At 37.9% G+C, this 12,922-nt stretch overlaps 1 protein-coding gene across 7 annotated transcripts in view; it reads right to left on the reverse strand.

The window, feature by feature from the left end:
* Positions 1 to 2,376: 2,376 nt before the first annotated feature.
* The window catches only part of JAKMIP2 (janus kinase and microtubule interacting protein 2), a 197,352-nt gene continuing 186,806 nt past the window's right edge, over positions 2,377 to 12,922 (reverse strand). For 4 of the 7 annotated variants that reach the window (XM_055112764.2, XM_034960739.3, XM_055112763.2 and 1 more), the window contains one exon: positions 2,377 to 8,615. Coding sequence is in view for 1 of the 7 variants with exons in the window: in XM_055112763.2 (XP_054968738.1) it covers positions 8,595 to 8,615 (21 nt within the window). In the remaining 6 variants the exon portion in view is untranslated. The remainder of the gene's footprint in view (positions 8,616 to 12,922) is intronic. The other 3 variants (XR_008625448.2, XR_008625446.2, XR_008625447.2) reach the window with 3 other exon arrangements.

The raw sequence follows: 12,922 nt of genomic DNA on the forward strand, positions 1-12,922 counted from the left end.
ATTTGTTGGCAGTCAGGGCAAAATGGGAACATAGTAAATTTTCTCTTATCACAAGGGAAGAAAAATCTGGCTCCTGAGGTGGTTGTTATTTTTTTTGTGCTTTTCTTCTTCTAAATTCTAAAAGAAAGTGTCATGTGGGGCTTCATATAAATGACACAGATGTCATAGCCCTTTTTTTTCAATATTTTTATGGTAATTACAGGCACAAATTACCAATGACTATTTGTTATAGAACTTTTTGACCAAAAATTTACTTCATATTTATAAATATGTGTATGCACAAACATGTTTTGGGTTAAAAACAGAAGCCTTCACTATTTACTTTTGTATTTCATATGTAGCTACAAATTTGCTTATATAAAATGAGCATTCTTTATCAGCCATTTGGCACAAATCTTAACCCATGGGGTAGGTAGGAATTTGACTATATCTCTGCACTTCCGCGACTGTACCTGTAGATCAGAGGCAGGGCTATGTCATGAGCTGGTGGGAGGAATTCCTTTGTGTGGGTTTTGTATGGGCCTAGTAAATGTTTCCTTGTCTCACTAGCACTGTGGAAGGAAGTGCCTGCCGCCCACTTTAGCATCTCCAAAAAACACTGGGGTAATTTTCTCTGGATCTAGAAGAGGACAGTTGAGTTGCTGACATAACACATTTGAATTATATACCAAAACTGGAGTTAATCAAAACAGAGCTTTTCTTTTATAAAGTTATACAGGACCCCATAATAACTGCCTGTTTTATGGCATGCTGATATGTAAGGTACCTTTCTCATAGAGACTCAATTGTTGTAAACCATCATCAAATAATGTAAATTGTGATGTCTTGAGAGTTGGGCCTATGTCTTATTCTTCTCTGTGTTTAGAATTTGATATAGCTCCTGGCATATAAGTGCTTCCTATGAATGAGTGACAGAATATTGTAACAAACTGATGAGTGACTTTTTTTTTTTTTGCTAATAAAGATGAAGAGGTTACAATTAAAAGAGGAAACTTTCTTGACATGGATCTTATTGAGCCCATTCCAAAATACTAATTTTTCTTTGTTTCTTTGAGACAGGGTCTTGCTCTGTTGCCCAGGCTGGAGTGGAGTGGCATGATCATAGTTCACTGTAACCTTGAACTACTGGGCTCAAGTGATCCTCCCCACTCAGCCTCTCAAGTATCTGGGACTATTGGCACTCACCACCATGCCCGGCTAATTTTTATTATTATTTTTTAGTAGAGACAAGGGTCTTGCTATGTTGCCCAGGCTGGTCTCAAACTCCTGGCCTCAAGTGATCCTCCCGCCTCAGCCTTCCAAAGCACTGTATTACAAGTGTGAGCTACAGTATCCTGCTTAATATTACTTTTGATAGTTCTTTATCTTTTTTGTTTTGAAAGTTGGGGGTCTTGCTCTGTTGTCTAGACTAAAGTGAAGTGATGGGATCACTGTAACCTTAAACTCTTGGCCTCAAGTGATCCTCCTTTCTCAGTCTCCCAGTAGCTCTGACTATAAGCATGTTCCACCATGCCAGGTAATGGCATGTAAAAAATTTTTGTAGGCATGGGTTCTTGTCATGTTGCTCAGGCTGATCTTGAACTCCTGGCCTCAAGGATACTCCTGCCTTAGCCTCCCAAACTGCTGGGATTACAGGTGTGAGCCACTGCACCTGGCCTATTTTTAACAGTTCTTCATGGTGACTTACAAAGTTGTACCTCTATTGTGTCATATTGGTTTCTTATTTGGTTCATGGATACAGGGATTGTTTCCCACATGAGACTGTAAGCTCTTGGAGGGTAGATCCACATGTACATAGGCCATAGGAATGTGCACATGATCAATGCTCACATAACACACACCTGTTAATTTGTTATATCTAGTGGGTCTACAAGGTAGAAAAAAAAGGTAGATGGATAGAGTAGAAGAAGTAATATTCAGAATAAGGATGGAAAATAGCAGGCAAGATTCTCTCCCAAACTATGTTCAGAACAGAGATGCTAATGATGATAGTTTTTTCCTCAGGGGTGTAAATTCTGCTTTGGCCTCCTTATCATAGTGCCCATAGCACACACAGTAACAAATGCAGAATGGGAAGACAAGAATAAATCTATTTACTGTCCTGGATATAGAGTTTATTTCCCTACATTACACTGATAGCCCTGATTTGCCTCACCCTGTTTTTCAAAAGTAGATTAGAGGAAGGGCGCGGTCGCTCATGCCTGTAATCCCCAGCACTTTGGGAAGCCAAGGCTTCAACCCGGGAGGCGGAGGTTGCAGTGAGCCAGTGAGCCGAGATCGCACCACTGCACTCCAGCCTGTGCAACAGACAAAGACTGTCTTAGAAAAAAACAAGTGGAAGAGTTCATTAAACAAACAGCTATAAACAGTGAACGATAAAGTTTTTTAAAAATGCAGCTTGTTTTATTTTTATATAAACTAAAACACCAGAGTTCATCGATTCCTATATTAAATACATAAATTATAAAATAACCATTCATAAAACTTTACATACAGTAAGTTGATTCCGATCTCTACGGTAATACATACAGTACATGTACATATTCGGTGTACTTCAGAGGATCATTCTGGTAAAACTCAGTCAATTTTTATTTTTCTTTCATTAATAAACAAGCACTGAAGTGATATATGGAGTCATGCTAATGAGATGGAAAGAAAGAACCCCAATTGAGGCAGTTGATTGAATGAAAGCTCTGTGAAATTGGACCCTTGGCTACATTAACACAGTAAACACCTGGGGAATTATGTATTCAAACACATTAGCTCTATACTTGAGTTCCCAAAGTATTGGATCTTGAAGTCTAAAACATGCATGAACCTTGTTGAGATGGAATTTTTAGCTAATAAAGATATGGGACTTTTGGCTAATTTTAATACTGTAGATTGTGCTGAACTTTCTGTTGCTCTTTCAAAAAAAAAAAAACATCAACCAATCAACCAAACAAATAAAAAAAACCTATTTGCTGGTTTATGGGCCTGGATAATTGAAAAACCGAGTGGTCTCTGCCTCAGTCAACAATTGGAAATAATAGTAGTGAACAGAAGGTGGGGTAAGGGAGAGAAGAGGTAGTCAAGGATGGGAAGAGTTCAAACACTAAATGCTCGACAAAAACATGAGTTCCCAGCAGAAGCAGCAGCAGCGCAGAAAAAACCTTTCTTGAAGTCCTGCATCCTAGAACAGAAGTACACGTTTAGTAAGCGCTCACACCATCATACTATGTACAGAATATATCTGTGCATATATTTACATCACATATTTATAAAAATGTTTGGATTTTGATCTGCCTCATTGTGGGAAGTTGCTATGGTTAATGGCTGGTATAGGCACAGTCTGTGAGATGTCAGTCAAATAGAAGTGTTGTTACTAACAGATGCTGGGGATCTGTTTTAGTTGGAAAATTGCATCATCCATTCTTTAGTAAGTTCATGGGATCTTGATTGTGGGCAAAATTGGGCTCAAAGTTGTTTAACTTTACCATTCTCACCCTACAGAACTTTGCATATAACAAGGATGAAAATATAGGCATGGGTACAAAGACCGTAATGCAGAAAAAAGCAAAAACAGGAACCCTCACCAAATCAACCACGTGTACCTCTGACACATTAGTTTGAACATAGGAAATTATAATCCTATTTTTGCTACATTGCCCCTATAAGTATATCTTCAGTAGTTTTTTTCCTCTCTCCCTCTTTTCTTTCTTTTTTTTCTTTTTTTTTTTGAGACGAGGTCTCACCATGTTGCCCAGGCCATTATGAAACTCCTGGGCCCAAGCTATCCTGCCACCTTAACCTTCTGAGTAGCTATCTTTAGGAATTTTGATTAAGCATTAGACTTGGACTCCCAGCAAGAGATGTATTTAAGAAGAACTAAACCGCCAAACTAACGACAACAAAGGATTGTGAATCTGCCCTGCCCCGTTCTGAAATGGAATAATAGAATTTGGCACTTGAAGAGGCCTTACAGGGATTAGCTCCAACCTTCCATTATGTCTGTATCTTCTTGCCAATATGCCTGAAATTAGATCTCAAGATACTACATTATATAGAAATGACAAGGCAGTAGAACACAATGACATCTTTCCTCACTTAAGACCTAGAAGACTGCTTAAAGAGGGGCTTGGGTCCATATTGGAAGCATAAACTCATGACATAAACAGTCATCTAAGATTTGCTTTGAATGTTTATCATTCAAAAGTTATATTGAATTTTTTCAATATAATAGATAAATCTAAATTAGTAAAATGATAGAATTAAACTGCCAAAAGCTGTCATTAATTACCAAAACACTGTTATGAAAATTTCACAAAAGGCAACAAGCAATGCAACTCCCAAATTACAGAGCAAATTTCTATTGCTCTGTGTGTGTGTGTGTGTGTGTGTGTGTATTCTGTGCCACTCTTTGACAGATTGAAATAATGCAATTAAATATTTTAAAAATAAAATTTCTATGCTGTCCATCTATCTTGATGTAATATAACACAGATGATCCAATTATTTAAACATCAACACAAAACCAATGAATATTCTTTTTACAGTTTCTACAAAAACCTAGGCAGGTTAAAAAGACGTGCTTCATTTTGAAACAATGAACTTGTGAATTATGTTAAAGCAAACATAAGAATTACACAATGGGTTTACAGGAAAATTTGACAGTCAATGGGCAAAAAGGAACAAGTTTGCCAGAGATTTATTTAAAATTGAAAGCAAAGTTGAAACAAAATACTGCAGCAAAATTTATTTGGCAAACTTTATTTCTCCTATTACTAGTGGAGAACACATTTGCTCTCTACCTAAGTGATAACCCAGGCCTTCTATATCAGCTCTACCTTATGGACTTGGGAAGACACATACAACCTGTATGAGCAGTTATTTGTGGGCCAAAAAAAAAAAAAAAAAAATTAAAGCAAGATCTATTCTTCCACCCCTAAAACCTAACTGTTGGTAATAATTTAATTTATATAGCATAAGTCAGAAGGGTTGTAATTTTTTTCAGCAAATTCTATTTCCTAAAAGTAGGGTGGCATTAAAGAAAAGTTTGACATTCAATTTAGTAATAGATGCTTTTTAAGTATGATAGTCAAAGATAGTCTCTCTATGTTTTTCCCCTCTTTCATGAAATTTTTCTATCCTGAATAACTACTTAAATTGGGTCTTTTATTTATCTCAAATTATCTTTAGTAGTCAGTTATGTTTATTTTCCAGGGTATGAATATTTTATTGAGAAAAATTAAGTTAATGAACCCGGAAGAATGCTGTTCTGACTGCTACAAACTCAGTAGCCAAATGCATCTCGGTAGTACAGATGCAGAAGTGGGGCCACAGGAAATCCCAGTTATTGATAACTTTTTTTTTTTTTTTGCTATTGCTGAACATCCCATCCAAGGGAAGCATTCATTTAAACACGGTCCATTTCCATGGATCCATGAGTGACTGGAACACATATCCACAATTTTGCTGATGCTTTTATAATTGTGAAAATGGATAATAGAGAGATGCATCTATTGAAATATTTATACTTTATTCAAGGATATATTCATTTTGAGGCTCATGAGCAAGACTTGGTAAAAATTACAGTTCAGTCTATAGTCTTGAGAAATTTGCTAATCTCCCGGATCTTAAGCAAAAAGAAAAAACAAGCAAACCTTTTGCCTGGCCCTAAACACATCTAAAGCTGCTTGGACAATCATCCTAGCTGTTGTTCTCATATGACTTATAGCAGATAAGCAGATTAGGTATATAAACCATACCACTTTTGCAAAAATTTCCAATCATTTAGAAATAGTTATTCATGGAAATAAATTTTGACTTACAAATTTCTTGGTGGGTGGGAAAGCAAAATTAAGAGAAGGAAGGTGTGTGTTGGAGCAGATGGAATATAGATTTACTCATATGGGCCCTGCAACAGAAAGTGAAGAAAAATGGAAAAGTCTTAGATATGTGAGAGTAATTTATCCTCTTCCATATTTTCTGACTCAAGTTGGCTAGTGTTGGGTCACCAACACTGTAGAGGTACCCTCTTTCACATTTCTTGCCTAATGAGCATATGGCTCATATTTAATCTGGAACCTACCTAGTTGAATAAAGAATCCAGCAGGAGGCCGGGCACAGTGGCCTACACCTGTAATCCTAGCACTTTGGGAGGCTGAGGCAGGCAGATCACTTGAGGTCAGGAGTTCGAGACCAGCCTGACCAGCATAGTGAAACCCTGTCTCTACTAAAAATACAAAAATTAGCCAGGTGTGGTGGTGTGCACCTGTAATCCCAGCTACTAGGGAGGTTGAGGCAGGAGAATCACTTGAATCCAGGAGGCGGAGCTTGCCGTGAGCCGAGATTGTGCCAATGCACTCCAGCATGGGCAACAGAGCAAGACTCCATCTCAAAAAAAAAAAAAAAGAATACAGCAGGATAGTCTGTTTTGTATCTTCCCAGTAGGACATACCACCTGACTTTCCTCCAGAATAAAAGATAATCAAGCTAATTATGTGATACTGTCAGTTTGCTCCAAGCCTTTGTTTAATGATTGGCTCTCCCGTGGTAAAAGTGGGGTTCTGTATGATGGCATGCATATGCAATCAAGAGAGCTGGGAGATGCTTATCATAGAAATGACACACTCTTCTATCTTGTTCAATAGCATGAGATGATCTATTTGCTATAGATTATTAAAGATTCTGGTTTTGAATCTCTCAATTTTTATTGCTAATAATGTCCCAAGTAGCTTGATAAGCAAGCTTCAGTGCTATAGTGCTTAAATTTAACCAAACTGAAGCACTATTTTATTACATGAGGGAATCTTTTTGTCAACAACACAAGAAAGTCAAATAATACAGCACTTGTAATAATTACAAAGCACATTGTGCTACTTTAAGCACCTCTTGTTCTAAAATTGCAAATAAAACTTTATGAAAAAGCATTTTAACCCCATTTTGCAGATGAGGAAACTGAGGCACAGAGAGGTTAAGTGACTGGGCCAAAGATACCTGGGTCAGCAGTAAATGTAAGAACAAAAAGTGGGACCCCAGCATTCCAGTTTTTATTGTACATTCTTCAGTTATTGTTCTGGCTTTGCAAATGCCAGTGCTAAAACTGAAGGATGATAGTGAACCCACATATGGAAAGATTTGTATAGCATTTCATAGAAAGAGTTTCTGGCTCCCTACACATATTCTCTATGCATGGGAATTCTAGCCCCATAAATAAAACTTCAAAAATTTGAAAAATTGAGGTTGTTCTGTTATCTACAGTAAATGAGGTGTAAAATTAGCTTTTCAGGAACATACATTTGCTCTCAGAGATGACTCCAAGACTCAGTAATACACAACTTAGGAAAAGTACCAGTCCTCTAATTGTCTCTGGTAGAAAATGACCTTGTCAGTAACATAATGTTATTTCCATATAAAAAAGTAGAGCTATCTTGTTGCTGTCATCTGTCTGGGAAAAAATGTTATCACTCTAAACAAGAAGAGGTCAGAATGCTCTAGGCATATGAGGATTCTTTAAAAAATAATAGTTTAGTTTAATATTCACATCTCTGTGGCAAACCCGACTCTTGGTAGAAATTTATTCATTGATTCTGCTGTGTTTTTGCCCAAATCATATAGCATATTCATTTGCAGGCAATTTTAAGCAGCCATTTGAAAACCAGTATTTTGGAAATGAAAGATTCAGAGATGCTCTCTGGCCCATGTCCCCTATAGATGTTGGCGTTCTAAACAGAACTAAGTCAGGGAGCATGTGATTTACAGTATCATCTTCTTAGTTTTCAATATGAATGAGATCAGTCCATTGTTGATAGAGGAATGCAGATGTGAGAGTAGGACAAGGAAGCATCGAATCTGCTTTTATTTCACATGTCACATTCGCCCGGGTCCTTTGACTTCGTTACCAGTTTTGTTATGGTCACTGTGATCCACTTCTCATCTGTCGTCTGTGGAACGAATTCCACAAGCTCCACCTTTTGCAGAAAAACAAAACAGAGAGTGTTTTTCTTCCCATTTACGATGTGGATGTCTCTGTTCCTGAGTTTAAAACAATCATAAAGACAGAAAAGCAAATCCCTGTATTAAGAAACCAGACTTTTCAAATGAAACATTTTATTGTAAATAGCTCTTCATAGTTATTCCTCGTGCTTCACTCCCCACCCACCCTTGTTTTTTTTGTTTGTTTGTTTTGATCTTTTAAAACGATGTTTATTATCAGGACTAGTGTTTCCATGGGGTGTGGTGTTACATTAAAATGACCCCCCTGCACAGCAGGGGTTGAATATTTCATTGTAACTTTGGTTCCATGCCCAAGACACATCTTTGCTTGATCTGCAGAAACTAGTTCCATTGCTGAACTTTTTCTTTACACAATATATGTTTATAGTTCTTCTCTTCTGATTTGACATATACATGTTTCATTAAATGCAGCATATATTGTAGATTTTCAACAGGGTTGTGTAGGAACTGTCAAGTAAGAAACCTTGAATAATGGCTTTAAAATACACAGTTGTAGTCCTGGCTACAGGGTAGTTCTTAGCTTTTGATCTCCCTCTCACTGGTGTAAACAATTTTGCCATCTTTGAAGGTTTAGAAGCATTTGTCTTCCTGGGATCTTATCCATGTTTTCGGTTACTCTGTAAAACAGAGGAAAAAAATTATTTATATATCAATTTTGTTAATAGCTGAATCATAAAAAACAAACTTTAAAAAAAGACACAAATTTTTTATTCTTTACCACTGCTTTGATGTGTATGATCTTATGCAAGTTACATCTCTAAGCTTAGTTACTTTAATTTTAAGGGAGAAAATAGAAGTCTCTATGTCAAAGGTTGTTGCAACACAATGCATATAAAACAGTTAATGGTTCTTGTCTCAAAGTAAGTTTCCTGAAATATTATTATCATGACTGCTTTTTCCTCTGAGGCCTTCCAAGGTGATAGCTAAGAAGTTAAATTGAATAATCATACCCAACATATCCATTTAAGATGTTATTTTATTTTTGAAACTTATTTTAGATTCAGAAGGTAAATGTGCAGGTTGGTTACATGGATATATTTCATGATGCAGAAGTCTGGGCTTCTATTGAACCCATCACACAAAAGTGAAAATAGTACCCAATAGGTAGTTTTTCAAACACTGCCACTTCTCTACCTCCCCACTTTTGGAGTCTCCAGTATCTACTGTTTCTGCAAGATGTTATTTTAATAGCAGACCTGTCTATTTCCTTCAGTGACTTAATTCTATGTCACATTTCCTCCCCAACAAAATTGTAACCATTGGCAAATTGTCTCCACCTAAAGTCCTGATTGAAGAACTCCCTGGGAATTCTGCCACACAGGTTTCTTGGTTGGCCCAGAGATGCCCCTGAAAAGGTGCTACCCTGGGAATGTGCCAGTCAGGACTCCTAGCCCTGTTCCTCTGTAAGTCCATATGTCTGAGTTTTCACTTGTGTAGAAGTCTAGGTCGTAATGCTGTCTTCCAACGAAAGCCAGAAATAGCACAGAAGATGTGCTATGAGGTTGTGCTATCATGTGCTATTAAGGGAATGGCCTTTAGGGTCTGAACAACATGGATAGAGAAAATGGGATTTCTATTTTCTTGCTGTATGCCCAAAGCTAAGTTATTTAACTTCTCTAAGCCTCAATCTCCTCATCTATAAAATAAGGATACTGATTCTGTAGAAAGACTTTACTATTATTCCAGAAATGTTAAATCCAAAGTTAAATGTTAAAACCCCAATCTAAAGTGGAGGAAAAGGAGGCACTTAGTACCCCAAAGATACTTCTAGTCTACCAACCAGGGGCAGCTTAAAGATCCAAAGGCATATTTGCAGAGCCATTTTGCTCCCAAGACAAGGTTAGACTGGGATGGAAGAGTGACAGAGTCACAGAGGAGAACCTGTGGGAAGGAAGTAGAGTGGTCGGGGAGAGATCACACTGAGGGAATGAGGAGGAGGTAAGAAGAGGCGTAAAGAGATTGATGGTGGATTCACAGAGGCATACTTGCCTCCTATTGCTCAGACATAGACTTTCTCATCTTCCCTTGCTTATATGTGAGCAGAGAACTGAAGAGTGATGACAGGGCAGAGACAGGCGCCACAGCGTAGTTGTCTCCTTGCTCCATACTCCATCAAAAAGCTACCTCCTTAGCAAAAAGCTGTGGGTTGTACCACCAACGATGGGAGCCAGTGAGGCAGTGGAAGAGGCTGGGCCTTGGCCAGACTGGGAATAGGGCAGTGGGCATCCCCTGCACACCCTTCTGAAGAATTCACACATATGTTGCCCAGAATGGCCAGCCTTTGGTCACCTCTCATAGAAAAGATATCAAATGTTGGTCAACAGTAGCCAAAGAAACATCTGCAATCACTGTCAAAGGAGTTGAGCGGGAGAATCCTTTTCCCTCTTCTTCCTCCCTGCTCTCCAGAACGGCTGAGCCTTGAAGAGGAAGAGAAGAGGAAGAGTTCTCTTAGAGTCAGACCCTGAACTACAGCTCCATGGGGGTACTTGGCTCATGCCTAAGGTAGGATAAGGGAAGAAATGAGAATAAAACAGAGTCTGAAATTGAACTTTTAAACTGGCTTAAGACTTTTGAGGATTGAAAGTGACTGAGAAGTTGGGGGACCAACCTAATATTTAATTAAAAGATGACAGAGGGAAATAAGACAGAGCCTGAGTGAAGAAAGCTATGATTTGAGAAAATAGATCGAGTACATATTTACATTCCACTGGGATGAGAGCCCCAAATAACTAGTTACAAATATAACATTCTCCTATTCCATGGTAAATAAGAGAGTTGATCTGAATGTATATAAAAAATTCTTCAGGGATGTATTTTTGTTTGTGTGTTTTTAAATATAGAATAAATATACAAACACAAAAAGTCTTTTACTTGCAAACTTTCAATGTATAGCATATCAAAGATTAAATCCTATATATTGTGTCAAAGCATGTATGCATCATTTCCACCTATCACAACTGAGGTACAACCCCTTATTTGAGTAAACATATGTTGGTTTTAAAAACCAATGGACTTACAGGCAGTCCAGGTAGTCTCCTGGAATGTTAAGTTTCTATGAATTGAGAAGTACTTGTAAAAGGAACTATTATTTCTATAGTGAAGCCAGATTTATTCAAATTAGCATTCTGAGTGGGTAACAGGAGTTCTTTTTAACAGGTTGCATAACAGTGCTACACTTTAGTTTCCTCATCTGTGGAAAACAGCAATTGCCACTATCATTTTTGAGACTTTACTGCATGCTACAAATTCTTTTTTTTTTTCTTTTTGATACAGGGTCTTGCTTTGTTGCTCAGGCTGGAGTACAGTGGTGCAATCTTGTCTCACTGTGCATCGACCTCTGGGGCTTAAGCCATCCTTGCACTTCAGCCCCCCAAGTAGCTGGTACTACAGGTATGTGCCCCCATACCCAGCTAGTTTTTGTACTTTTGTACAGATGGGATTTCACCATGTTTCCCAGGCTGGTCTTAAACTCCTGGGCTCAAGTGATCCACCTGCCTCAGCCTCTCAAAATGCTGTGATTACAGAGCCACTGTGCCCAGCTAATGCCACAAACTCCAAGTCTTGAGTACAGTGATGTGGCTTCTGACTTGTGGTTGTAGCATCTGTAAGGGCACCACCGTTTAACCAGTTACACCATCCAGGAACACAAGGGCCACCTCTGACACCTTCCACTCCTCACCCTTTATATGCAATTTATCATAAAGTATTCAATAAATGGTAGCTATTAATATTACCTCCACAATACAGATGAGTACACTGAGACTGAAGATTATTAAATAATTGGTCCATAAAAATCCTGGTAGGGAAGACATAATAATATTGTATGAAATGTAACTGAAGCTGGAGGATCAGGGAAAGCTTCCTTGATTTTCCACTGAGATGGGAAGGATGAATGGGTGTCAACCATTTAATGGTGATGTGGGAAATGTAGTCCCGGAAGATGGAAGCACATCTTGAAAGGCATGATTCAAGACAGAATGCTTGGTATGTATACAGACTTGACCTTTAATGAGCCTTTCTATGTGCCAACTACTAAACTAGTTGCTTTACCTGTATAATATTACTCAATCCTCAGAAAAATAATGGGTGCTATTACTTGCTAATTTTTTATATTAGGAAATTAATGTTTGGAGAGTGGTATATTTTGAATGTTTTTGTCCCCTCCAAAATTCATGCTGAAACTTAATCCCCAGTGCAAGAGTATTAACAGGTGAGGCTTTTAGGAGGTTATTAGGCCATGAGTGCAGAATGGATGAGGGATTAGTGCCTTATGAAAGAGCTGGAGAGAACTAACTTAGGCTCTTTTGCCCCTCTGTCCCTTCTGTCCTGTGACACAGCTTTGCCCCCTCCAGGGGATGCAACAACAAGGCACCATCTTGGAAGTAGACACCAGGCCCTCACCAGACACCAAACCTGCTGGTGCCTCGATCTTCAATTTCCAGCCTCCAGAGTGGTGAGCAACACCTGGTAGTCTCAGGTATTTCGTTACAATTGCACAAATGGACTAAGACAGAGAGTTATAATGGTCTCTATTATGCAGAATTGTTGTAAGTATTACATAAAATAATAAATATAAATGTACCTTTTGAACTGTAAAGCAAGTTGTACTCTCCTTCCTTATTGAAATATCATTAATATTATTTTAAAAGTATTTATTGATTGTTGACTGTGTGCTAGACACTGTTGGTTATGTGCTAGGTATTTGGTATACAAGGTTGAACAAAATTATATGGTCATTATCTGCATCAAGCTTATTTACAATGAGAAAGAGTGACATTAATTAAAAAAATATGTATTTATATATATATTTCCCCAATGTATGTAAAATTTGTTCAGAAAGGAAGTCGAGAAAGATGTCCTTGTGGGAATCACAACTGAATTGAGATCCGAAGGATAGGTGAGTAGTAGGTGTTTACTAGTTAAA

This window comes from Pan paniscus, chromosome 4 (genome assembly GCF_029289425.2).
Source record: "Pan paniscus chromosome 4, NHGRI_mPanPan1-v2.0_pri, whole genome shotgun sequence".
NCBI classification, from domain to species: domain Eukaryota; kingdom Metazoa; phylum Chordata; class Mammalia; order Primates; family Hominidae; genus Pan; species Pan paniscus.